Here is a 27,581-nt window from a genome sequence, read left to right as displayed (position 1 = left end):
CCAGAGAGCCATTTTTATGAATTTTTGGTTTATTTTCTCTGTAACAAATGTGGAGGGAGAAGAAATTAATTCAAAATACACCCTGTGTTACAGCCTCCAGAAATGCTCAAGTCTCACAGAAGGCTGGCAGCAAAGTCAGCATGAGAACAGCACACCATGGCCCAGAGGCAGCCCCAGGGACCCTCAACCCCACCTGGGCACAGGAAGGAGCAGGGACAGTGTCACCAGCGGTGTTTCAGTGCCATTTAACGTGAGTTGTGCTTCCCAGGGCCACCCAAGGCCCACAAGCTCCATCAGGACAAGCCAATCACGGCTGCGGCCCCTCAAGTGCTCCAAGAGGGCTCTGCCTGCCCCAAGTGCGCTCCCGGCCTGCCCAGGACAGGGCCTGGGCGCCTCCGCGCTGGGGCCGGGCGGCTCCACAAGGGGCAGGAGGTGGAGAACTCGGGCCGGGGGGAGCTCAGGCCAGTCCTGCCCTCCCGAACCCGTCCGGTCCCCTCAGGCCGGTCCCGTCCCCTCAGTCTCGGGGCCGGCTCGGCCGGGACTTTTTCCCGTCCCGTCTTCTCGCGAGAGAACGTGCTGTGGCGTCACGCGCCGCGGCTGCCGCCTCGCGCGCGCGCGCTCTCACGCCGCTGCCGTATCCTTCCGCGCGCTCCCCCTCCCCCTTCTGGAGAGTTCTGCACGGCGGCCGGCACGACAAATAGTCCCCGCAGCGCCTCGCCCTCTCCTCCCCCTCCCGCTCCTCCTCCTCCTCCCGCCGCTCCTGTCCTGGCCTCTCCCTTCCTTCCCCTCCCCGCCACGGCGGTGTCTCCGCCCCGGGAACCGGAGCGGTGCCCGGGGGCAGCGGCGGCGGCGGCGTGGCGGAGTGATCCGCTGCGGACGGCGCGGAGGCAGCGCATAAAGCGGCGGCGGCGGAGGGAACGGAGGAGCTGCGGCAGCGCTGAGCCCGCGGCCGCCATCGCCCGACACCGGCCAGGCCCCGGCCCCGCCGCCCCGGGGGGCCCCGGTCCCCTCCCGCCCCTCCGCTCGCTTCGTCCCTCCCCGTCCCCTCCCCGCGCAGCCGCCACCTCCGCGCTCCTCCTCCTCCCCCCCTCCCCTCGCAAATAGTCCCGCGGGCCGCCCCCTCCCTCCGCCCGCGCCCCTCCTGCCGCCGCCTCGCGCACACAATGGCGCTGAAGAGAATCCACAAGGTAAGGGCCGAGCCGGCCCGGCCCCGCACGGCCCCGCTCCCCCCGGCCCGTTCGCCTTATATAACCCGGCCCGGCCCCGGGCCTGTAGTGGGGGGGGCGGGCAGGCCGAGCCGGGCCGGGCCCGCCCGGGTTCCCTCCCGCGGGGCTCGGGCCGGGCGGCAGCGCTGGGGCCGCTCCCGGGGGCCGCGGCCGCTTTGTTCGAGGGGGGCCTGGCCGGGCCTGCCCGCGGGGCTCACCGCGGCCGGGCCCCTCTGGAGCAACGTGGCCCCCGAGCCGGGACCGCGAGGGGGCGCCGGCGGCGGGGCCGGGCCGGAGGTGGCGGCGGCCCCGGCAGCTGCTGCGGCTCCGCGGGGGCCCGGCCCGGCCCGGCCCGGCCGGAGGAAGGCGCCCCGAGGAGCGCAGCGTGGCCCGCGCTGGAAGTTCCGGCGTGGCTCGTCTCGGAGCCCCGTGGCCAAGGGCTCCTCTGCCTCCTTCAGCAGCGACAAGGATCGCGGTGTCGGGCAGCTGAGCGCACTAAACCTGTCATACAGCAGTGTGGTTTGTTCTTTTAATGGAGCCAGCGCTGTTCTACAGCCTGAGTCATCCCGCAGGCTGGTAGGGAGAGCTGCGAGCTTGCCTTCTCCTGGAGCGGGAGCTGCGCCGTGCTCCGTGTCCTGGCTTTTTGGAAAAACACTGCTGCCCAGTCCATTGCCGTCTTAGGACAATGTTTGCTTGATCCATGACTGTCTTTTACCAGGAAAAAACCCTCGACGGTAATTGCAGTCCACTTGTATTACCTTGGTGACTCAGGCAGGGAGTTTTTATCCTTTTCCCTGCAAAACGTGTAGCTGTCAGTTTGGAGTCTGTACAAGGTTCAGGTGTAGCAAACAGCCCTTCCATAGTGTTTCTCCTCTTGATCACGATGTAAATTATTTTTTACCTAGAACCAGCTGTAAACCCACCACCTCATAGCTCACTCTGTAGCCCTGTTTAGTTTTGTGTGTAGTGTTGGGTCTGTGTTAACATTTCTGCTTTGGTTGTAGGTTACCTTGAGGCTTTGTGAAGCTTCATGTGTCCTACTGATCAGGTTAAAGCTCAGGTGGAGAAGAAAATGGAAGAGAGCTTGAAGCCTTGCTTATGCTTGTGGAATAGGTAGCCCTGGGAAGGGAGGTGTTTGGAGTGTGATTTTAGACTGTTGGATTTTCCAGCTGTGGATCTGGTAGTGAGTTACATAAAGAAACTGTGTTCCAGCTGAGTCTTGCTTCTCTGCAAGTGTTCTGTCCCTTACTTTAGTGGTCCTCAGGGCATTGTGGAAACTCTTCCACGGTGTTTGTGTGCCCACAGGTGCTTTGGAAGAGCTCTTACTCCTCAGCAGTGGGTTCATAGGCCTGGGGGACAGCAGTGGATGCTAAATAGGGTAAATGTGGCTGTGGGGGGGCTGGACACACATAGTGCAGGGCTGTTGTGGGGAGGTGAATCTTGGGTGAGGTAAATCAGGAAAGCTGCTTGGTTGTGGTTCAGTGCATGCTGAGGGTCGGGAGTCAACATTGTGAGAGCACTTGCATTTCCAGGCTGGTTTGTGACAGCAGAAAAGCTGGATGTGTGGAGTCTTTGTTAACGTTGGGTGCTTGTGGACTGACTCCTCATGCTGCTTTTCAACATAAAGAACCCTGAGAGATAATGGGGACTGTGTAGGGCTGTGAGAGTCTTCAAAGCCTTGGGAAGTAGCAAGACCATCACCAAAGCAGTTTTGTGTGAGCTCTGCAAAGAGAGTTTCAGTGGAGTGAGTGTGGTGGCTGTGGAGGAGAGGGAGATGCTGGGGCTGGAGGCAGCATTTCCACTAAACAGCGTATGGGGAGGGAAATCAATCTGCCTGTTGTAGCAGCCCAGATGCTTTGGAAGTTGGATGGGCGTGAAGCTACAGGCTGAAGGAGCCCTCGGAGCTGCTGTGGGTGTTTCGGTGTAAGTGCTTCGGTAATCATGGCTGGCTGTTTACGCTCTCTCGGGCTATTTTAAACCTCCTGCAGAGTGCTCCTATCATCATCTCGGGCTTGTTGTGGTCTCTGGGAGGGTGCAGTGGCCGTCTCTGTCAGGATAACGAGGGGACAGCCAGGTTCTGACCTTTGCTGCTGCAGCTTGTGGCAGGAGCAGAAGCCTGCAGAATGTGGATTGAGTAGGAATAATCCCAGTGGACTCGAGCACAGAGACACGATGGCAGAGAAAACTGCTGCTTTGGCTGTTTTATAAGGGTGTTATCAGTCATGGTATATCAGTGTGCACGGCCCAGTCTGGCCACTGGCTCTTGCTCTTGGCAGTTGGGGTTTTTACTGAGCCACAAAGGCTTTCTAGGAGATTTTTGTCAAAATTTTTATGTCCTCGGATAACACAGGGCTGAGAACTTGGAAAGGAGAAAATCCCAAGAGTGAAGGTTTGATACAGTGTTACCTGAAATGGCCTCTTGTATGTTGAACTCGGCTGCGAGGGGGCAGAACAAGCAGCGAGCCCGTGTTGTTGCTGGCCTGTGAGGCAGCCCAGGAACCTGCAGGGTCTGTCCCAGTCTGTCACTGGTGGCACAGTTGCTCTGGGGATTGTGCAGAGGCTCGAGCTGGGGTAACATGTGTGCACACAGCAGCAGCTGTTCTCTAAGCAGATGCTCCTAAAGAGCTCAGGCTGGGTGAGACCTGCTCTCAGATTGCTGCCTGTGTTACTCACCACAGTATTTCGGGCACTGAGGCTCCAAATTCTTGTTTGGGTGCTTTTATTGGATCATGGGTCTGAAACTTGAAATCTTTCCTTGTGACAAGTGTAAGCAATACTGCCAGGGTGAGTCCTTCCTGCCCAGTAATTGAATTGGTATTTTTATATATATGTAAAAATGGTCTATTTTATTCCAGATGTATTTTATAAGAAAAGCAGTGTGAAGCAATCCAAGGGCAGGATGGGAGGGATGTACAGGAGGGCCTTCCATTTTAAGGTTTAAGCCAAAACCTTTTGGATTCAGCCCCATCCCCATCTGTGTTGCTGATCTTTAGGGAATGCAATACCTCTAAGTGGATAACTAGGGCACCGTTTGGAGTTCTTTGAATGGAAAGCAAGGAAAAGGTTAGCTCATTGTCTTGCAGGGTTCCCCTGTGTGATGGGCGGGTGAGGGGTGAGGGGGAAGGGAAAGCAGCAGCTGTGCTCGAGCCCTGCTCAAGTAAAACACTTTCTGTAGCAGAGGAATTGGGGATTACTACTGCTTATAATGTACAGGCACAAAAACCAGCGAGCTAAACTGAATTCCATAGTGCTGTTCCTGTGTAGCTGTGGAAGAGAGGGGTAGTCCTTGCTGTAGTCCTGCAGTCCAGAGATGCTTGGGCATCACTTGTGCCCAGAGGAGCAGTGGGATGTGTGGGGACAAGGGTGCAGAGCAGCCTTGGTGGTCAGAGTTGTGTTTGTGCTACCTGTGCTGAGCAGAGCTGGTGTTATTTCTGTGCTGCCAGTTCTGTACAGCAGCCAGTGGGAGCAACTGGGTTCTTCCGCTGGGCCTCTCGCTGAGTGCGTGGAGCTGCCAGCACAGCCCATCTGTGTTGGAGAGCTTGTGTACAGAGAATGCTGCTGCAGCTTCTGTTAGCTAGAGAGGTGTTTTGATACTCACATTCTACACCAGGAGGAAGTTACACATTGCTTTGGTCTTCTTCCTGTTCAGGCTTTGGAAAAAAAAAATAAAAAAGAAAGGTGATAGTTACATCAGAGCTTGTTTATAGCATGTACTTTGGCTGTAGCTGTGTTTCATGATTTCTCATGCTGCTCACTTGCCTTCTGACTTTTGCAGAGTCTTGTGAAGAGTCAGAGTTGGGGGATCTGAGCAGCTTCAAGCATTGCAAAAGCAGTTTTTGTCAATAGGATTAAAATGCTTCTGTGAATTGTAGTGGCAGATGCTCTGGAATGACAGCCCTGTGGGTGGGAGAGCACCTGTGGACACTGTAGGGAACTGTTGGTCTGACCTTGGTGCACGTGGGTGGCACTGCCTCCTGCCCAGTGCTGCTGGGCAGGTGAGGAACAGAGCTGGGGGAAATGCCTCTGGTACAGCTCTGGCACCTGGCAGGGAGATGCTGCTGGCCCAGGGAAGGGGCATGGCTCTTCCCACCCTGCTGGCCCTGCACAGGGATCTGGCAGCTCCTCTGTGCCATGGTCCTGAGGTGAGGCAGGGTGTGATCAATTCGACTTTGGCCCTCATTCCCCATTGCTTTACTCTGTTGGGAGCTGGGAACAATTCATGGCTAAAGTGGCTACGAGTTCCTTTTTGGTTACATAAGTCAGGATTTTGTAACCTCTCCCTACACTGCCTGTTGCTGAAGGGTTCAGGGGCTTCAGGCAAATAAACTTGCTAAAGGCAAATGAAAAGCTTATTTCACTTACAAGCAGCAACCTGAGGCAGAAATTAGGTTTATAATCAAGCTAATGTGGTCTCTCAGTAAAGTACAATGTGAAAGCAGCTCAGACTGGAGCAGAGTGGAAAGCCCGTGGAGTTCAAGCTAAGAGGACTTTGGATAATCCAGAGGAATACATATAGTGTGTTGGAGTGGATTTGAGGAGCTCTGCTGTATCCCAGGGCTTAGAAAAATTGCTGGAGCTGGCTTGTAAAAAAAAAAAAAAAAAAGCTGGCTCTTTACTTGCCTGATTGGCTTCTTGATGTTGCCAGTTATGTTGGTTATTCTTACTGAAGGCTGTATTAGCATTAAATTAATCCTTAAAACTAGTCTTATCTTTTGGCCAGAGCAGGTTTTACCAGGAGTGTGTTAGGCTGGGGAGGGATTTGTTGTCTAGAGGAGTAAATTGGAACTTCACTAACAAATGTCTTTGGAGTTGATAATTATAACTTGAAACGTGTGCAGGGTTAAACTTATAAGACTTAAACCATTTGTGTTTGAGTTTTTTGAAAGCTTTTTGTGCAGTTGGTGGATGCCTGCATTGAGGTATGTTCTAAAGGCACTGTACCACTCCTGGAAGCAGAACAGGAGCAGGGTAGGGCTGAGGGTGTGTGGGGCTGAGCAGGGCTGGTGCTGCTGCTTTACCTGTGAGCCTCGAGGCCTCGTGGCAGCTGGTGCCTGTCATGACTTGGGAAGCACAGCTGGGGGATCTGTGGTAAAAGCACATTCCATCTTCCTTAAAATGCTTTCCTGGAACCTCTTAGTGGGGATTGGTTTGTTGGGAACTTAAGATCATGATTAAATTGGGTTTTGGAGCCTAAATGTCAGTTTCTTGTGAGATTTTTGTAGCTTTTAGGGTATCTCCTGTGTGGATTTAATGGTAGTAGTTTTGTTCAGCTTGGCCTTTAGGCAGGACACCTTGAACCTTGCTTTGTGATGTTCTTCCACTTCCTCATTTTTGCTAAGGGACTCATTAAGAGTTGTGAGATGGGTCAGGTTAATGGTAGGATCCACAGCAGTGGCCCCAGCCCCAGGGATATTTTCCTTAGGGGAGATGACAGAAACTTAAAGTTCTGTAAGATGCCTTCAGCTGGAAAGCCAGCTCAGGGTGAGGCAGCCCTGGGAGCTGAGTAACTCAGACTGGAACTTGATCTAAAGGCTGCTTGTAAATTCCTGAAGCAAAACCTGCATGTACTTAAGGATCAAAAACTGTCTGGAGTGGAAACTGCTATGGCTTTCTTCAGGTTTTGGCTTTCTATCAGTGTGGTCAAGGTCAGTCTTTCTCATGGACCAGCAGGACTTCCTGGATCACAGGAAAAAACAGTGGGCTTGGCAACTTGGGATCCAGTACCTCAGGTTGTAGATGATACCAGCCTGTAACTGAATCCTCCATGTGTTATGAGTTCCAGTTTTATGGAACTCCAGGGTCATTTGTTCTGAGTCACAGAAACCAGCTGGTTCTCAGAGTCCCTCAGCAGCAGCTGGAAGCCAGGACCTTGCTGGGTCTGGTGTCATGCTCCTGATACCTCAGGAGCTGCACAGGAGCCTGCAGAAGGCAGAGCAGCCTCTGGCACAGGTGCCTGGCTCTGTGCAGCAGCTGGGGATGCTCCTCTCTGTGCTACCAGTCATGAGCTGCTCCCTTCCTGCTCCTGAACTTGGCTCTGCAGGTGTACAGGGAGTCTTAGAGCAGCTGGAAGGCCTTGGCAGGGCGTGTTAAAGGGCTGATCTGTGCCCTGCCAGGAAATCCAGGGCTGTGTTTGCCTCTCCTGTAGGCAGAAGCAGCTGGTGCCTGCACTCCAGAAGAGTCTTGAGGGGTAAAGGGGAGGAGCTGAACTCGTTCTCCAAGCTGTTCTACAAAATTTGGGAAGTTTTGTGCTGCAGGGGCTTGTATTGAGAGTTGGTGCAATACTCTAAGCAGAAGGAACTTACACACTGGTTTTTACATAAACCTTTTAATCTGTGATGTTTCACTCCATGAATTTATGGAGCAGAACCTAAAATGCCACCTTGTCACTGAGACAAGTGGTACAAGTGGTTGTTGTAAGTCATCACTTTCTACTGAGATAATACTCAGGGCTTCAGAAAACTCAGAAATCTCTCTGGAACTGAGTGTGTAGAGAATGAAATAGTATTTTGATGAGAAACTGCTACCACCTGACCTTCACTGCTGCCTCTGTGGCCTTGGGGATTTACCTTGTGGTCCCTCTTATGTGCAGTTTGAAGTGGTTGGTGCATTTGGGCAGCAGGGTGTAGGGGGAGTGTCAGGGCAGCTCTGGAGCTGTGTATTCTGCTAACTGGTAAAATGTGTGCCCAAGCTCATGTTTGTAACTATTTCCCTTTTATAGCAGGGAAGGTGCATGTTGTGTGTTCATAAATATCCATGGTAGGTTGTGGTCATGCATGGAAAACATGGGTTCTTACAGCTGTACCTTCTGGGTCATGTGGATGTGTAGTATTGGTGCATAAAATGGGATGAGAAGTGGTAAGGAGTATTTTTTTTTAATTGTGTATTTTGGGTTTTGAATACGATGGCATTAAATATTTTTTTCCAGAAAATCAGAGTCCAGTATTGTTTGGAAGTGGACTGTACTCCATACAACTTTAGAAAGAGTAGGTACATTGCTGTCATTGCTCTTTTAAAATTTTCCTGCCTGTTGTGTGTGGACTCAGTTCATTCTTGGTGGCCATGACTGGACAGCCCCTGAGGAAGGTGTGTGTAGGTTTCTGCACGTTCCTGTGCTGCCCTGGTGGTTCAGGGTGCTGGAACCACTCCAAAGGGCTTTGTGTCTTTGGAGGACACTTGGTGAGGCTCTCTCCCCCTCCAGGAGGGAGAAGGCTCTTCAGCAGGTGCTGCGTGCTCAGTGTCTGTTCCTGTCCATGTCCATACTGAACACCAAGTGGAAAAAGCCCAGCAGGAGCACTAGAAAAGCTTCCATAGTCTGGTTCAAGTCAAGGAGGCTTCCAGCAGGGCTCTTTAGAAGCTGGACGCTGCTGAGGGCAACCCCCAAACTTGTGTCAGGAGCTGTGAGGTTTTCTGGGGCTCTGCATCTGGAGGGGGAACTCCAGAGATTCAGGTGTTTGATGTGAGGCAACATTTGTGTCTTGTGGGTTTGGTTAGTGGTGGCCTCCCAGTTCCTGGGAAGTAGAAGCTGGAACTCCCAGAGATCATCTGTTCAAAAGCTTAATCACTGCCTGTAAATAACAAAAGGCCATTAAATGGCAAATTTTCTTCCATTCCTGCAATCAGCTTGTCTTAATCATTGTACTTATGTATTTTGTCTGCCAAAAGCCTGGTATGGAGACTCCAGTTTGGACTGTTCTGAGAGGTGAAAAGCTGAACACAAAAGGACCAGGGACAGCATGGGAGTGTTTCCTGAGCACTAGATAATAGTTGTAATCCTTATCTGGTGTGTGTTCAGCTTTCTAGACTGAGTTCACAGAGAAAAATGGTGATATGTTCAGGCCTATCATGCAAAGCAGGTCAGTGACTGAGCCAGAAATGGAGCAGGTAAAGTTTGACTTCAAAGTCTTACTCTGTTTGCACTTTCCACCAAACATCCACTTCCTGAGCAAATGGCTGGTGTGAATTACTGGTAACAGTAACTCTCTGAACTGTGCTGAAATTTTGCTTCAAACTGAAGCAAAAGAATATAGTTCAGCTGTACTGTGAGTTACTCACCCTGTTCAGACTCATAATAGGATTTCTTCAGAGGAGAATTTGACTGACACAGGCACTGAAAAGTGGGGGATTTCAGTGAGGTGTGTGGGCATGGCAGGCCTTGTGTTTTATTCCACTCCAGCCACGGTCACTGATGTGTACGTGTGGAGGTGAAACAGCCCCAGGGTATGGGAGCTGTGTGTGCTGCAGGCTGGCTGTGGAGGTGATAAACTGGATCACTGGAGCTGGAGCAGCACTGCCACTGTTACAGCTGAGGGAATAAAATAAGGCTGATACTGAGAGTTGTTGGCTTGAGGCCATCTTATCTCTCAGTGACCCAGGGCTGGTGGAAGATGCAGTACCTTGGTCATGGTTTGGGCCAGTGCAGGCAGAGCTGGCAGCCCCTATGACCTGGGGATTGCTGTGGCTTAGGGCTCTGGAGCTGGACAGGTCACTGAGGCCTCTGCCAGCTGTGTCTCCTGGGTTTAAGATGCAACTTGACTTTTCAGAGTCCTGGTTATTAGTTCTGTGGTGCTGCCAGAGTGCCCCTAGCAGCCTTTGAGCAATGACATGGTTGTTTTTGAAATGAAGTGAAACAAACTCTTCCTGTTTTTTAGGAGTTGAACGACCTGGCACGTGATCCTCCAGCACAGTGTTCAGCAGGGCCTGTCGGGGATGACAGTGAGTATCTGCTCTCAGCAAGCACCTGCCCTCTGCCATGTTTTTCCTTTTCCTTCTGAAATGGGATGTCCAGTTCCTCAGCAAGGAGAATCCTTCTGTTTCTTTTAGAGTACTAGATAATATTCTACCTCCTGATCTTAAATTTGCTGCTCTTCTCTATCTCTTACATCTTCCTTGTGTGCCAGTGGTGTTATTCCCACTCTATTGATTGGGCAACTCAATGCACATCTTAAATTACACCTTTTCAATTAACTGTTCTGGAATTCTCCTGGGGAATGGTGTTAGGAAACCTCAGGAGATCTGTGGTCAAACCAACAAGCAGCTGCCCGCAGCCTTCTGAACTCAGATATCTAAACTATACCTGGTGTCTGAAAACTGGGCTCAAATCAGCATGCCCTGCCAGGTCCTGTGTAAGGGACAGCCTCAGACAATCTTCTTGGCCTTGCTGTTCAGGTCTGTTCACCTGGGGTGTGACTGGGAGTTGTTGCTCTGTTCTGTGCTCACATTCTTTTCTGTAGCAGCTCTGACAGTGGAAAAGGCTCCTAGAGAGCCCTTGGCAGCTGTGACTGCAGTCCCCCTAAACAGCACACACTGAATTCCCTGTGCAGTGTGGTCTGACAAGTGATGTCAGCAAAGCATCCGTGCTCCTGAGAGAGGGGACAGGGAAGCAGGGAAACCCTCCTTCTCTGTGCTGAGAGCTCTCAGGTATCCTTTCTAAAATGAAAAAACGATGCCAAGATCTTTCTGAATTATTTCTGAGCTACTCAGCAGTGCTGAAGTGTGCAGAAAGTTACACATTCCTGTAGAAATGTAGGGCTACATTTAAAAAAAAAGCACTTGAAACCTGAGGGTGAAAATACCGAAATTAGTGGGAATGTTCCTGTTCAGCAGCTCTTTCAAATGAGTGGAAGCCCAGCTTGGTTTTGAGGGTGTTTAGCAGTAGTTACTTCACAACCTATTTCTGCTTTCCAAACAGTATTTCAAAGAGGTTTGTAGTTTCATAGACAAGAAATTACTAAGATGGGGAGCCAGTCAGAGGCTTTTATTTCCTTAAATTAGAAAGTGTGATTTGTGCCATGATAAACCACTTAGTGTTTTCCAAAGCCTTATCAAAGGTGATGACGATTGTCTGGCAGAGGAGGTGGTAACTGAAGTTGGTGAAGGCTGAGAATGGAAAGTTACTCCTGATACAGAAAGCTTTAAAGTACTATTCAGTTCTCCTGGTGCCACCTTTCTGAAAGACCTCTAATGAAAGCCTTTTGTTCTTGAGAGCCACAATTTGGATGTGTGTAAGTGGATAGCAGTGGCAGCAAGAGAAAGGTGCCTTCTCCCAGGTCTCTGTGCTCCAGGTCTGCTGCAGCTGCCTTGTCAGAACGACATTTCCCAGAGTTCAGGACATGCTGTGCTTGCAGAGTGCTCTCCTGTGGCTGTTCCAGCTGATACAAACTGTCCCCAGCTGGAAGCTTCTCATCCCTGGGCTTCATGGACCTCACAAAGTGAAGGGCTGTTCTGCCTTGTGAACTATAGGAATGGGATTTTCTTGGCAATGTAGTTTGAGCTTTCTTCCACCCACCTCTGGCCTGTGTTTTGGAAATGTGCTGGGGACTGGATGATGTTGGTGTGCTTCCAGTGGCTTAGCCTTTTCCAACATGTACCTGTGCTTACCTACTGAAAGCCAACAGCCTCTGCCTCTGTAAACACCTCTGTTTGGCTGATTGCAAAGGAAAGAATCAGTTGGAATAAGTTCTGCATGACAAATCCATCTCTGCATTCACCAGACTTGTCCTGGATGTTACCAGGATTTAAAGCTTAGGTTAAACAAGCAGCCAGGTCTGGGGTGGGCATTGAGTGGGAAGAAACACAAACCTCCCTTCTAGCTTTCCAAAAGTTGAGATTGCCTGTGGATATGTTTTTATTTCTGGGGTTTTGTTGGGTTTAAGAAAATAGTTTGTTGAGGTTCTCTTTTCAGTGGTGACTCTGCAGAGCAACCACAGTGAATCTCATCAGGATCTGTGAGATTTTTACTGGTTTTGTTTGGATTGGCTGCAATCTCCTGTGGGATTTCTGCTGCCCCTTTGTCCTCTCCTCCATGTTTCTCCCTGTCCTGCTGCAGGTGACAGGGAGCTCCTGGGAAACTGAACCCCTTGAAGATGGGTGAATGCTATATGTGAGCTGCTGTCTTGGTTTCCTAATTCTTCATTGGATGCAGAGTTTCTCAAAGCCAGGCTCCTGAGAGAGTGAATATTTAAGTAGTGAAATCCTCTCTCTCTGTTAGAGCTGAGAACTCTAAGCTCAGGTATCCTTTTTAAAAGGAAAAAATGAGCTGCTAAGGTCTTTCTGAATCATTTCTGAGCTACTCAGCAGTGCTGAAGTGTATAGAAAGTTACACATTCCTGTAGAAATGTAGGAGTAGATTAAAACAAACCTGTTCCAACCCAACAGTCTTCTCCCCTGGCCTTGCAGAGCTACTCCCACTCTGCTTTTTTCCTCCTTCCTTGTATGAGATCATTCTGAGCTGTAGTGCCTGTACCATGTGTAATTAAAAGCTGCTTGTGCTAGATGAGAACAGGTAGTACCACTCCTGCTTTTGGCAGTCCTGACAGCTGGGGGCACCAGGTGCCAGTGAGGCACAGCCCCTTCCACGTGGCTTCAGCTCCTCTCTTGGAGACTTCCTTCTTTCCTGCCATCATCTACAACTCCCCAGTTCTGAAGGTGCTGTGAAGGTGACATCTGTGCTGAGGGAAGCTTCCATAGTCTTAATTCACAAATAATTTCCTTGGCTGGTGCTCTTTGCACTGAAGCCTGTGGAGACACAGGAACCCTGAGAGCTCCCCAGTGTGCCTCCCATAGATTTATCAGCTTTGACTGTTTTCCTTTCCAGCACAGCAACATTCTTCACAGATCCTCTGTGTTACCAGGTGAAAGTTCTCTTGGGCAGATGCACACAAGTGAGGATTAACCTGAAGTGTGTCCTGGCACATCCTGCTCCAAGTATGGGGCAGACTATCATTCCTGCATTTTCTTAGGACAGTTCTTTCTGCTGCTTTAGTGGAATCTTGAGGCCTCTGTGGAGATGATGCTTCAATGTTGTGAGGACAGCACTGGTTTGGTTCACACAGAGCCTGGATTTCTCTTCCATGTGTCACAGGTCTGAGTAGGAGAGCAGTTGTGAGTTCATCCTGGAGCTTTGCTGTAGCTGGCTTGAAGAGGGCAGTCATGGGTGCTGATTCATTAGAAATTGCAAAGTATAAACTCACAATTTTGAGCCTGAAAAATTGTAGATTTTTATTGTCATGGGATTTTTGCAGGACATGTGTGTAGTACCAAAGCAATCCTGGAGTGAGGACTGCAGAGTATGGAGTGCTTCACTCTGTCTCTCTTTAATTCCTTGGCTCACTTCCCTGCAGCCTTTCACAAGGCTTTGTTTTTAAAATAGACTTTTCTTTTCTGTGCTGCTTTGTCTGGAAGAAAGTAGATCATTACTTGAGCTTCTCCAAACTGAAGTAAATCTCTCTCTTTTTCAGTGTTCCATTGGCAAGCTACAATAATGGGACCAGTAAGTATGAGAGAATTGATGTTCATGGCTTTTTTGACTGGTGGTCTTGTAGGAACTCCTCAAGCTGCAATGATTCTTTTTCATTAACAGAATGACAGTCCCTATCAAGGTGGAGTATTTTTCTTGACAATTCACTTCCCGACAGATTATCCCTTCAAACCACCTAAGGTGAGTGGCTTCTGCCATAAATCTGTCCTTTCCCATGTGGTGTGATGCATATTTGTGAGCCTACACTGAAATTTTCCTTCTTCTGCAGGTTGCATTTACAACAAGAATCTATCATCCAAATATTAACAGTAATGGCAGCATTTGTCTTGATATTCTACGGTCACAGTGGTCCCCAGCACTAACTATTTCAAAAGGTACCTCCAATGCTTATTTCATTTTACTCTGCTAAAAGGAAGTACTGATTTGGGATGTAAAAACTGCTGCATTCCTGCTGGAATCCACCATTTCTGTGGGCACTGCTTCTGTCCTGTGACTCTCCATGGAGCTTGCAGCCAATTCCTGAGCATGGCATGCTCAGGACACCCAGCCTCCCTGTGGCCATGGGGAGACTCCTCAGCTTTGCCAGTGGATCAGATAAGTTTTACTACACTGAGTACATACTCCTGCCACCTCACCTCAGAACACTTCAGCTAAAATATAAAATAAAACCTAGTGTGTGACAGTGGAAGATTTTAATGTTCAAGATATGTCCAGAGTAAAATATGTAAGGGAGCAGCTGTGGCTTTAAAAAAAACAGTGAAGTTGCTAATTATTTGTCATATTAAAAAGAATTTCTCTTTCAAGGGAGCATCAGAACTCCATGTTGGTAATTTTTTAACAGAACTTCCAGGGTGGACTAGTGAAACATGGTTAAAACTTGCCTAGCTTGAACAATCCAAAATAATTAGCTAATAGCATCTTGGTCCCTGTGAACTGTGTTAGCTTGTGGGGCGCTGGAATTTAGCCTTTGCCTGGTAAAGCAGTATTTATATTTAATATAAATAGGAGGCTTTAAACATCTAGAAAGGAGACACAGGCTGGATTTTTTTTTTTGGTTATTGAAACTGTAGATTTACAAACTGTAGATCAAGCTTGTAGGTGTAGCCATGGCTGTTGAGGAATATTTGGAGTCTACCCTGTGCATGATCATGTCTTGACTCTTCTGTTCTGCAGCTACACTGTCCTTGTAATCAAATGCTGCAGTTGTCACATTGATTACATTGTCCTTCACAGTGTCCCTGCTCTCCTGTTGCCTGTCCTTCTCTCCAGCTACATGTGATGTTCCCAGGCACTTTCTGGTTCAGACAGGTGATCCTGGTACATCCCTTGGACATCAGCACTGTCTGCCTTTCCCTGAACCCACAGAAGTTCCCACCTTCTCTGGCCACCTAAAGGCATTTGCAGAAGCAGATGGAAAGCCAAACCAGTATCTCCTTGTCTCTTGTCAGAAGTGAATCTGCTTGGGCACAAGGCTCAAAGTCTTGAAAGAACTGAAAAAATGGTGTCAATGAAGAAAAAATGATTGTCAGGTTGCTGCAGTTTCCTTACAAGTACTCTCAGTCAGTACTGGCTGCTCTCAGAAGCACCAAATTAGCCCCAAGCACTGATGTCTGGTCTGGTTTGATTTAATTGCTGCTTAACTGGAGAAAATGCTGTATTGTTTTAGGGAATCTGAAGTGACCAGATGGGTGGTGGGGTGATAGACAGCATGATTGAAAATACTGGAAGATAGATTGGAATTAGGACAATTGGGAGAAGATGGGGCAAGAATTTAAGAGGCTGCTCCAGGCTGTCAGCTTTAATCACTCAGAAAATACATCCTAGTGTTAATTTTACTGCCCAAATACATTTGCAATATGCTTTAACATTTCAATCTCCCTCTGTCTTCTGCTTTGAACTCTTTTTTTTTTTCTTATCCTTTTCAAACTATATCCTTGTGGCTCAGCTGGAATAAGCCATGGGATCAGGGTGGCTGTTCCTGTGCCCCTGCCCCTTCCAGTGCCCCTCTCCCTCCCTCCTGGGTTTAGGGGGCTCTGAGTGCTGATCATTTCTCACTGCTGCACCCAGCACAACAACCACACTGCTCTAACCTGGGAGAAAATCTTCTCCCAGCTCCCTTGGGCTGCATTTACTGAAGGAATTAAAACAACAAAGCCAATTCCTAGGGGTGGCTTTATAGGAGTACTTGCCTCATAATCACAGGGATGTGCTGTCAAAAGGCAGACTTCAGAAGCAGAGAGCTGATACTTAGGAGAACTGTTCCCATCTTGAACAAATGGAGATAAAGTCCACAAAGGCAATTTGGGTCTTTTGGGGTTGAAATCTTGTGTTCAGTCAGATTAGAGTGTGTTGTGACGGACTTCAGGGATGTTTCAGCTTTCTAGTAACTGATCAGCCTTATCAAAGAATGAATGTGTTGTTAGCAGGAAAAATTGTTGGATTTAGGTAATTTGAGGTGAATAATAAGACTTAGAACATTCAACATTAAGCTCATACCTCTTCCAAAGCATCAATTTATTATTTGTAGTGTAGATTTCTGAGAGCATTTCCCAAATTGTGCCACTCTTTAAATTGGATGCTACTGGGAGCAAGCTGTTTAAATTTAAAATCTGTAAGCAGAGAGTGCAGCTATGAAAAAATGTACTTCCTACTGATTGAGACATCTGGGAAGAGTAGAAACAGTCTTTGTAGGAAAGAGCTTATCATATACAGCTTCCTCCTGAGGCAGCTGGGAGGCAGCACTGTCAGCAGCTCACTGGTAATGTGTGCTACATGAAGATGTTTTTCACCTTAACCTGCAAGGAGAGAGGGGAAGGGGTGTGCACTGACTTGCTGTGGGTTAAAAGTGCCACTTTCTGGTGGAAAGACTGAAAAATCATAGCAGTGCTACTTAATCATTCCAGTTCAGTGGTAAAGGTTGGGGTCTTGGCTCCTCACACTCTAGAGCCAGCCCTCTGTAAGCAATTTAATAAAAATTGTGGTTATGATGGAAGTGATTGGCATTTTGGGGTTTTGTTCTGTCCCTCCTACAGTTTTGTTAAAACTTGGGAGAACAGCAGTGACTGTCTCAGTACAACAGCCACCTTGCTTATATTAGTAATTCTGAACTCAATGTTCCCTCAAGAATGCATACTGGAGAATAAATAACCTCAAAATATCTTCTTAACCACACCATGGTGGGTAATTTGAACTCCAATGCTCAAGCAGAATGTGTAGGCTTAAATTAAAAACATTATCTCCAAGTCTGCATAAATAAGAATCCCTATTGCCTGAAACAGGAGAATATGAAGTGCTTTAACATTATTACAGCTATTCTCAGCCATTTTGGGGGGAAACACTCTTTCTCTTGAATTTGGCAAGTGACTGTGCAAGAGTTAATCCTGAACTAAAGCACTTGTGCAGTAAAGGTTGGACTAATCTGCAGTCTCATCCCTATGTTCTGTAACAAAACTTCTGCCCATGTTTTGTAAGGAATAAATCATGGAGCCTTTGTGAGTGTGCTGAGGGTCCTGCAGTGAGAAACCTCACCCTCATTCATGCAGGACTTCAGCTCCCACTGTCCAGACCTCCATGCCTGGTGCAGTGAGGATTTCTGTGATGTTGCTCTTCATGAATCACTTCACTAAGACTTGTTGGAAGTAATAGCACTGAGAGATTGAACTGGACATGCACAGTGTCATTTTCAAAATCAGGAGTTGGGTTCTGGTTATCTTGGCTTTTAGTTTGCCCATTGTAGCTTTACCCACATAACTGGGGGTGGCTTTGTCACAGAGCATGGGTCAATCTCCAGCTGTGCTGAGTGAGGGTTCTGAGGGAAATGCCCACTTTTATGTGCAGCCACTTGTGCAGCTTATGAGCCACTTGTGCAGCTTCCCAGGAGCTGTCCTTGCTCCAGAGAGGGCTGTGCTAGGAGGAGTGGTGCCAGCAGGGCTGTGATCCTGTCCCTCTGTTGGTGCTGCTGAAGCTGTGCCTGGAGCATTGTCCAGGGTGGATGTAATGGAGAGAGCCCAGTGAGGGGCCAGGATTGCCATGGAGGGACTGGAGCATCTCCCCTTGTGAGGACAGGCTGAGAGCTGGGACTGCTCAGCCTGGAGAAGAGCTTCAGGGGGATCTTACCAGTGTCTGGAAATACTTGAAGGGAGGATGTGGAGATGACAGAGCCAGACTCTTCTCAGTGGTGCCCAGTGACAGGACAAGAGACAGTGGGCACAAGCTGAAGCACAGGAAGGTCTCTGAACAGCAGGAAACATTTGAAGTTGTAGTTTTACTGTGAGGATGCTGAGCACCAGCACAGCTTGCCTTGGGAGGCTGTGGGCTGTCCCACCTCAGAGATACTGCAAAGCCCCTGGACATTGTCATGGACAGCCTGTCTTAGGTGGCTCTGCTTGAGACAAGATGGTCTCCAGAGGTCCCTTCCAGCCTCAACCAGTCTGGGATGCACTGGGCAATGCTTAACTTTTCTTCTTTTGTCACCAGAAATTGTTGAACTGACTTAGCAGGAATGCAAGTTGCTTTAAAGGCAGAAGTTTAAGCTGCTCAGATTTAAACATACACTTCCTGTAAAGCTGGGGAAGATGGCTGGAGGAGCTGGAAATGCGGTTGTGGTTAACAAATAGGGTTTAACTCAAGCAGAGGCCAGAGTTCCTTTCATTTATTTGGCTGCATCTTGCCTGTTCATAGTCAGGAGCCAGGCATTTGAACCTGTTGCTCAGTGGTGTTTCCAGTGCTGAATGCTGCAAGCTTAACATCTGTCAGTACTGATAAAGCTTTAACAACTACCCATCTCAAGTTTCAAGGGTTTGGGGCCTGAAACTCAAAAACAGTGATTGTATAGGAGAATATTCCCCAAAATGAGGAAAAAACCTGACTCCTGTAAGGAGCAGAGATGGAAGTAGCAGTGAACCTTGATGTGGAGGCTGCCAGGCAGGACAGCTGGATAAACCCTTCAGAATGGAATGAAGAATTCCTCAGCAGCCTGGCATGTCCAGAGCTCCCATTTGTGCTGGCAGAGGTGTCTCCCAGCCTACCAGGCTCAGTCAAACCTGTGCTGACAAATGGTTACTTTTCCACTCAGAAACTGGGCTGGGCCAGGAGCACAGCACTGTCTGCCAGAGCCCATGGCCTGCTCTCCAGGAGGGGACAAATCACTTTGCTTGGAAAGCCCTGGCACAGTGTTTGTCATTCCCCAGGACAGAGCAGGTGGGATGCACTGCTGCCTTTGCTGTGAACTCACGATGGCCAGGGACTGATGCTTCCCTGCTTTATCCAACTGCTCTCTGGCGTGACTCCAGCAGGCTGCAGAGCTGAGTGTCATCTGCTGTCCTGACAGCCTGGCATGCAGAGCAACCATCTCAGCACCTTCTTGGTGCTGTAACAAACACTTTGTTGGTGCAGTGTCTGTGCCTGCTTAGAGATGGACCTTTACTCCTAGATGGATTCTAAATTGGTTCCTTTTGGAGGGCAGTAACTGCACCAACCAGCAGTTGGATCAGAACACACCAGCTGTTTCTTCTGGGGAGCTCATTACTTTGGAAATAGAAGTGCCATTTATCTCCCTCCTGTGAATTCAGCTGGAGATTCCATGGCTCCTCAGCTGCTTTTCCTCACTCTGAAATGCCCCATGGATGAGTGCTTTACTGGAGCAAGTTTGTTTGGAATTCCAGCTAGACTTAAGCAGCAGGATGTGTAGTGGTTGGTGCCCTGTGTCAGGGGAGTGGCTGGAGTGGTGGGTGTTGGACCTGTCAGGCTTTGCAGACCAGGTCAGTGATTTGGGGTTTGTGTTTTGGAAGATGAGGATCAGCTGCTTTTTATGAATGTCTTCACCTCCTGAGTTCCAGGAGCTTTAACACACCTAGATTGGGATGTTCCAGTAGCCAGATGGGCTTTAAATTGTGTTCTGCCCTGCTCATTTGCCTATTGCTGGAAGGACCTGTGGAGAGCTGACACCATGGACTGTCCTGAGTAATGGCTGAGCTGTTGATAGCAGAGGAAACCCAGCCATGAAATTTACCTGTGGGATTTGCATCCACATCTGCTCAGTGTGAGGTGGGACAGAGCCAGGGAGGTGCAGATGCCCATGGAGGGTGGTGAGCTGACCTTGGTGGTGAGAGCACAGCAGGGCAGCTGCTGAGCTGGACTGTGCAGGGGGGAACTGGAGCTGCTCTTGTTGACACACTGTCACTGTGACGATTTTCTGCACAGAGGAGCTGCCTGGAGAAACATTGCCTATGAATTTCAGCGTTACATGCTTTATAAAGGAAAGTCTTGCAGAGGGAACCTGGATCTCAGTTGTGCAGTGTTACACTGGTGGGCTTGTTTTGCATGGTACTCAAGCAGTCTGAAGTGTTCAGTGATCATTGTGCCTGGTGAGAATGCATTTCTGTCATTGCTCTGTGGGGAAGCTGAGCCCATTTTCTAGAAGCACTTTGTTAGCAGCCCTTCTGCTTGATGAGTTTGGTTCTCCCAGCTCCTTGGTGTTGAGGAGTCTGTGCCAGTCCATGGCAGCAGGAAGAATAAATTCTCTCTGTTGTCTGCAGAGATAGATGGGGAGTGTAGTTGAAGGGTTGGAGGTCAGTAGCCTGCCTGGTTGGTGAAATAAAACAAAGCAAAACCAATTTCCAAGTGAAAAGAAGCTTGAAAGTGACAGTGGTTTAAGTTGCTTAGTGGCTGGACAGCTCTGACAGCTAAGAGTTATGAGAAATAATTCTGTACAGAGTTATTTCAAGGGATGAATCCCTTGAGTCAATGGCAAGTAAAATTTATTTTGCTATTACTGAGAAGAATCCAGACTTGAATTCAGAGAGTGCACACTTGAGGTACCTCCCTGCCAGGAGGGACTTGAAGGGATTCTGCCAAGCTGATCATGCTTTGCCCATGGCCATGCAGGATGTTCAGGTGTGAGGTGTCACTTACCTGCCTCGTGTAATTATTCAGCCTCATTCTGTGGTTCCACAATTCTTGGGGAATGCTCTTTTTACTGTCTGCTAGTAATGTTGTAGTCATTTGACTAGAAAATGTCAATGCTTTGCTGTGGAATTCATTGCACTAATACTTGATTGCAGAGGGAGGAGGCCTGGTGAGTCTCTTATTCTATGGTGTTGGTTTAACTCATTATCTGATGCATCAAAGAGCTCTGGTACACAGCTGACATCTGTAAGGATTGCTTCCCCTTTCCCCTTGCACTAGAAAATTTGAGGTGGTGCCTTTTCCAAGGGATTTTTCTGTATGTTGTTCTAAAACACGTGCATGTGCAGTGTTCTAGTGGAAAGCCTTGGGAGAAACTTGCAGAATTGATTTTGGACAAATAGCTGGGTTCAGCAGGATATTGAAATTAAACCAGTTGAGTTAAAAATGCTGTTTTTGCTGTGGCTGTACAGATAAAAGGGGAATGATGTGAAGTCACCAGCAAGAGTGAGTGTAATGAGAATAATTTGCAATAATGAAGACTTAGAAAAATAAATCAAAGCAGCTGAATGTGGCAGTCCAGCTTGAAGCCAAATAATTGTGTCCATTTTTATTCAGTGTTTTTGGGGTGATACTGCAAAGTGAACTGCTGGGTGTTAGAAGGGGTGTGAGGGTGGGCAGAGAGCAGTGCACAGACCTGCAGTGTGGTTCTGCTGATGAAGGCTGAGCCACTGTGTGTTCAAAAAAGTCCTTGGGGTTTTAAAGGACTGTGATGAGATAAAACTGGAGGGAGTAGTTACAACCAGAAAACTTTTGATTGGATTTCCTGTGTCTTCTGGTGAGGGCAGGGGACAGATTAGAGCTGCCTTGCTCATCCTACAGCTGAAGAAACAGAAACTTCAGTGACCAGAGCAGTGGAGTCTGACAGAAAGAAATGAGCTACAGGAAAATGACTGGAGAAACAGCTGTTTTCAAACTGCACTGACTGAGCAGTGTGAGGGGGCAGAGGTGTTCCCATTGAAAACTAACATGGCCTTGACTTGATTTAGTAAAGGGAGGAAAAGAGCTGGTGCTGGACCTGTGCTACAGGTGCTCAGTGTGCTGCCTTGCTGAGGGACAGCAGGACAGCAGCAGTGGCTTCTGCAGAGCTCCTGCACTCTCTGAGCTGAGAGGGAGCTCAGTAAATGGGCCCTGTGTCAGCTGATGGTGGAGAATCATGAAGCTCTTCACTCTCACAAGTGCACTGTGACAAACTGGGGAAAGGGAGAAGAGGTTTGCTCCTTTTTCTAGAAGAAGAAATATGTTCTCCCAAACCAAGACTGGTTTATTGTCAAACTTGGTTTAGAAGCTTTGAACTGGGAATTGATAATTCCTTAGTGAAGGGTCTACAGAAACAGGTGGGAAAACTGAACCAAGTGGCTTTGTGGGGTCTTGGTGCTCACAATGCTGAGCAACTTGTGCAGTTCAGACCTAAGGGAAGCTTTCACTCTTGTCCCACTTGAAAAAAAGCTGAGTATCAGACTTGTTTCCATCTTCTCTCTGGAGTGTGGTGAGGCCCTGGCACAGGGTGCCCAGAGCAGCTGTGTTGCCCCATCCCTGGAAGTGTCCAAGGCCAGGTTAGGCAGAGCTTGGAGCAACCTGGGCTAGTGGGAGGTGTCCCTGCCCATGGCAGAGGGGTGGAATGAGATGGACTTTGAAGGGCCTTCCAACCCAAGCCATTCTGTGATCTCTTTTGTGGCCCTCCTTTAACCTATCTTAAAGCCTTTGTTGTTTTTATGGGCTGCATGCTGTTTCCTTTCATTTTTCATAGATAGCTCTGCCTCCTGCAAGTGATGGGAATTGGAGCAGATTTGTGTTTAGTGTCTTCAAACTCCTCACTCTTGTCATCTGCACCTTGCCTGGAGGCTGCACTGTGACAACTGCTTTGCTGCAATTGGTGATGGGACATATGGAGTGGCACTGTTTGATCCAAACAGGCTGAGAGAAGGGAATGTTTGGCATTTTCAGGAGTGGGGCAAGATGTCCCTGCCATGCCTGGTGTAGTGTTGTCCCAATATGTTTGCTTAGAACTTCCTCCCTTCTCCTGTGCAGTGAGTGTAGGAATGTCCATGTGCTATCTGTGGCTTTGCAGCAGTGTCCTGGCTCCTTGTATGGATGAGGGTTGTCACTCTGCCTTCTGGGATACATCCACTCTGTATTTAGAGTGAAACACTCACATTCTGGGGCTCTGTGATCCATGGAAGTGCAAGGAGCTGGGCATTCTTGGGTCATTTTGGATGCTCTTCTACACTAAATCCATCTCAGCTTTCTTTATGCTTAGAAAATAATTAAGCCTTTCAATTCACTGCAAGAGCAGCTTATTTTTAAACTTTAAATTTTAAAAGATATTCAGGGCCAGGTTGGATGGGGCTTGGAGCAACCTGTGCCCATGGCAGGGGTTTGAACAAGATGAGCTTCAAGGTCCCTCCCATCCCAAACCATTCTGTGATTCTTAAGTAGCTGTGAACAGCCCTTGCTTCCTTCATTTCAGCTGGACTACTCTGCTGTTTGACTTTTGATTAATGCTTCTCCAAGTCATGCAACAGTGAGGTGGCTGCTTTAGGGAACAGTTGAATTTCAGGTGCAAAAGCAAGGATGTTTTCCCAGAGAACTCTCAGGTACCAGGCTCAGGCAGAACACTTCTGCCTTGTGGTTTAAGGCTGCTGCTGGCTAGACCTGTCCAGGAGGTTACTCACTGTGATACTGTGCCTGTGAAAAGTTGTGTAGTTCACTGGTAAAAGGAGTGTATTCAAAATCACTCAGCTGAGTTACCTGGGATTGGTGCTCCCACCAAACTTAAATAAATGCTGCTGATGCTGCTGGCTGGAGGAAGGTGCATGGGCTGACTGGTGCAGGTGTTCTCAGCTGTCCTGGAACTAATTCAGTGTCTCTTTTCTCTCCTTAGTACTTTTGTCCATCTGTTCTCTGTTGTGTGATCCCAATCCAGATGATCCTTTAGTGCCTGAGATTGCACGGATCTACAAAACAGATAGAGAAAAGTGAGTATGGAAACCAAAACCCATGGGATTTCACAGGGCAGCATCCACACTTACACACTGAAGGGGAACTGGGACAAACTGCTTCTTGGAAAAGAGTGAGAGTGAAAAAAGGCACATCACAGCTCTGTGGTCTTCTTAGAGATTTTTGTTGTTTTTTTTTTTTTTTCCTGGGATCTTTACCACCATCTGAGCTGCTTTAATCCCATGTAACCACCAGAGGGAGAGCAAGTTTCTCCAACGGGAGAATATTCAATGGCAGCTCTGGGTCTGGAGTCATCCAAAGAAATAACAAACTCCCTGCTTTACCTTCACTCTACAACACAAGGGAAGAACCAGTGGTGTAGAAGTGGGGCAGGAGGACTCTCCAGCAAGCACAGAGAAATTTCAGTGCTAACAAGCACTTTAACAGTTGAGTGTTGTAAACACTTCTATCTCACTATTCCCTTCCAGACCTGATCAGGGAAGGGAAAATAGTCCACAGATTTGCTTCTTCTACTGCACACTTGAGGAGCTGTGCTAGAGAAGTTTATGCATCCTGGTTTTGAGAGCTGCAAGACCAGCAGCACATTTGGATACACAATCAGCAATGATTATCTGCACGTTTAAGTGTGCAGAAATCCTTCCTGTCTTTTACAAAAACAGGGAAGTAAATTTTGGGTTTAAACAGAAGGATTGCTCCTTGGGTAATCTCTGAGCAGTGATATGAAGGAGAGAGTTAGTTAGGAGTGGATTGTCAGATTGTTTAAGCTAAAGAACATTGTCTACAGACTAAATTCCAACACCAAACCAACTTGGTGTACATAACTGTAGGGAATTTCAGGCTGTGTCTTACTCTGCAAATTCTGTGGAACATGAACAACTTGCCTTCTGTTGTCAAAAAGAAGCTTTTAGCAGTGCAGTTAATCACACAAGTGCTTTGTTTACACAAGTATCCTCAGCTTCCTCTGGCTGTAAAGAGTATTTGGCTGCAAAAGCTACAGATTTCTTGGGAATTTAATATATTGTGCCTTTAGAATAAAAAGATTCTGATGGACAAATCATTGTCTCCTGACAGCCATCAAAATAGCCAAATGTGTAGGAAGAAATGAGGCTGTTGGGGTTTAGCAGATGAGTTGATGGCAGGTACTGGGCTTAACTTTGCAGGGAAGCAGGAGATGGGGGAACATGTTAATCCGTTTTCCACAATGACCAAGTGAAACCCTACAGTAAGAGTTTCCCCAGGGACACAGCAGATGGGGCTGGGGGAGGCACAGATAAAGCCTTCCTGAAAATCCTTTCCCTTCAGCCCTGCTGTGGCTCCAGTTTGTGTCTCCAATCACAAAGATCTCACATTCCTGTTGTAAATACCACCAGGAACTTCTTTTCCATGAAGCACTGTGGGCTTTCTTGTTTCCCTTGTTTGCTTAATGTTTAATTTTGCTCTTCAGTTTTACAAACTGATGATAGCACTGTGATTTCATGCCATGTGTAGACTAGAGTGGTGGAGCTGAAATACTGTGCAGATGCCATGTTAAATAAATCCTCTTTTTATACATACAGGTACAACAGAATAGCTCGGGAATGGACTCAGAAGTATGCGATGTAATTAAAGAAATTATTGGATAACCTCTACAAATAAAGATAGGGGAACTCTGAAAGAGAAAGTCCTTTTGATTTCCATTTGACTGCTTTCTATGAGCCCACGCCTCATCTTCCCCTGTGCACATGTTTACCTGATACAGCAGTGCTGCGTGTTGTACATACTTGGAACAACAAACTAGAAATACTGTATTTCCCCGTACCAACATTGACTCCTAGCAGAGAAGTGTGTGTGTGAAAAGCTGGTTCTTCAGTCATAACTTTGTGAGCCTAAAAGCATTCCTTGCTGAGTTAAATTGGGAAATCAAATGGGAATGGGGAGAGTTCTGGTGGGTTTCAGATTTTCTAGGGACAGTGTTGCTGATCCGTGAAGGATTTTAAGTGGAATCCTTTTAAACTCATAACAGTTATGAAAAGCAAGGTGAAGAACTTGAAGCTGTTTCTGTATTCATTTTATTCTGAAGGACCTACACCTTAGGTAAATGTTATGACCAATGAGAAACTGTACCCACATCCTGTGTTTAAGGTCTAAGTTTAACCGGTCACCATTTAAATGGATTGGAGCTATTAGTGCATCAAGTGATGTTGATTTGTTTCAACTCTCTCCCTCCCTTCATACTTTTTTTGGTTTGTATGTGGTTTCTCAGTTAATACCTAGCTAATAGCTCTTATTTTTCTTAAGTTTTTTAACTGCTTAGGTCTTTCTGGATGTAAGGGTAAAAAAACAAAAATCCATATGACAGAAAACTTGTGTGTATTTAAAGACCCAACTGCTCCCCTGGAGCTTGTACGTTCAAGAATGAATTAATCTGTGTAATAAACTGATTACTACAGTCATTACATATAACTTTGTGTGAATAGGCTTTTAATTTTCAGAGCAGTTTGTTACAGGCTTAAACTAACAGTGGATTTCTCTAAAAAAAAAACTTTTTGGGCTGAAGTCGTGAAGCAGTTTGGTTTGCATCACACAAGGCACCTGAAGAGGCAAACAGGAGCTTGAGCACTTAGATGAAATCAGGATGTGTAGTGTGCCAGGAACTTGACTGTTAAACCAAATAAGCAGTTTACTAAATGCGAATCAGAGTGACATTTTACAAAGCCTGATGGTATTACTCCCACTTGCATGGGACCTAACACAATGCATATGTACTGTAGGTAAGTGAAACCTTATGTAACTAAAAAAATGGATGTAAAAGGGTAAAAAAAGAAAAAAACCTACCAAACACATCAGCACAAACTTTCATAAAATGTAGCTTTTACATAATTACTTTGCACTAAACATTTGCAAATGTTCATACAGTTTTAAATTGTACTTGTATGTGTCTTTTTTTTTCTTTTTTTTTTTTTTTTTTTGGAACAAAGTCTTCACTTGAATCTAGTGAAAAAAATGTAGTTTGAAACTTTTCTTTGTATACAAGTGTATTTGCCAGCATCGTTGGTGTGACAGTAGGTGAGTCTGCAAGTTTATCTCCTCTTAGTAGAATTGTAACCCAAGCCATCGGGCAGGAGAGGCTGGAGCCGCTGGCTCTCCAGCCACAGGGTCTGTCCCAGCCATTCCCAAATGCATCTTGACACTCTTGCACAAACGAGGAATAAATGTCCACTGCTTTTGGTCTAAATCTGTTCCTCTTGTCTCATCTCTCTGGTGCTGGGCAGGTGTGAGCCCTCCTGCAGGGAGCTGTGTCCCTCTGCTGCTCTGGAGAAGGAAGGGAGCACGTGGCCACTGTCCTGCCTGAGGGACACTGTAGGGTCACAGGGGAAGGGGAGAGATTGCAGGGCTGCAAGCTCAGCTTGGGTCACCTGGAACTCGTGTTACCCACAGGGTGTCTGGGAAGCAGCCTGTGACCCTGGATAACACCTGTGGCATCCAGACTGGAGTGTAAGTCGGTGGCTGCTGGTGTGGCTGGGGTTGGTGGCAGCCTGGATCCATGGCCTTGCCTCTCCTGACCTGTTGTGCTCCTGCTGGACTCCCCAGTTCACCTTGGCCATGGTGGAGTTGCCCTCCTGTGATTTTCCTTGGGCTCACTGAGAAGTGCAGGGAAGGGGCTGCACTGACTGTGAACAGTCTGGGGGGATTCTCTCTAACTGCTTTGCTACTGAGCCACCCAAGAATGATTTTTGTGGCAGATCTGGCTGCCTTTGGAAATTGGCAGTCATTGGAAGAGATCAGAGACCGTATGGGAGTGGAGACAGAGAGGAGGCAGCAGTGACAGCTGAGGGAGCTGAGGAGGAGGATGGTTTCTCTTTCTGGTGGGCCAGGAGCCATGAACATGAGGTGACAGGACATGAACAAACCACTCATGCCCTGAAACAATCCTGAACCTGTAACAGCTTCAGCTTGGAGGATGCATTAACACATCTGCTCATGTTGGGATGAGCTCATTTGCAGTGAGGTGTTTAAACAGTCCTGACCTTTTTGCTGATGGCATGACCACAGTTGTGGTGCACTGAAAGCAGGTCTGCTGATGTTTGAGATGGGAGGATGTGCTCTGCATGCCTCCTGTGGGTTGGCCATTTGTTGTACTGTGAGCTAGATGCAGGAGCCTTTAGCATTTAACTGCAAACCTGACCCAGCTTAGCTATTTTTGGGACTAGAATCTT

At 47.7% G+C, this 27,581-nt stretch overlaps 1 protein-coding gene across 1 annotated transcript; it reads left to right on the top strand.

The window, feature by feature from the left end:
* The first annotated feature begins 839 nt into the window (after nucleotides 1-839).
* Nucleotides 840-26,599, top strand: UBE2D2 (ubiquitin conjugating enzyme E2 D2). The gene is made up of 7 exons (XM_036391495.2): nucleotides 840-1,187; nucleotides 9,854-9,917; nucleotides 13,442-13,473; nucleotides 13,564-13,641; nucleotides 13,730-13,835; nucleotides 23,309-23,402; nucleotides 24,942-26,599. The coding sequence occupies exons 1-7, from the start codon at nucleotides 1,164-1,166 to the stop codon at nucleotides 24,985-24,987; spliced, it is 444 nt and encodes a 147-aa protein (XP_036247388.1). The 5' UTR covers nucleotides 840-1,163; the 3' UTR covers nucleotides 24,988-26,599.
* Nucleotides 26,600-27,581: the final 982 nt, after the last annotated feature.

Source organism: Molothrus ater, chromosome 15 (assembly GCF_012460135.2).
Source record: "Molothrus ater isolate BHLD 08-10-18 breed brown headed cowbird chromosome 15, BPBGC_Mater_1.1, whole genome shotgun sequence".
NCBI classification, from domain to species: Eukaryota; Metazoa; Chordata; class Aves; order Passeriformes; family Icteridae; genus Molothrus; species Molothrus ater.
This window is presented reverse-complemented; position numbering and strand designations above follow the sequence as displayed.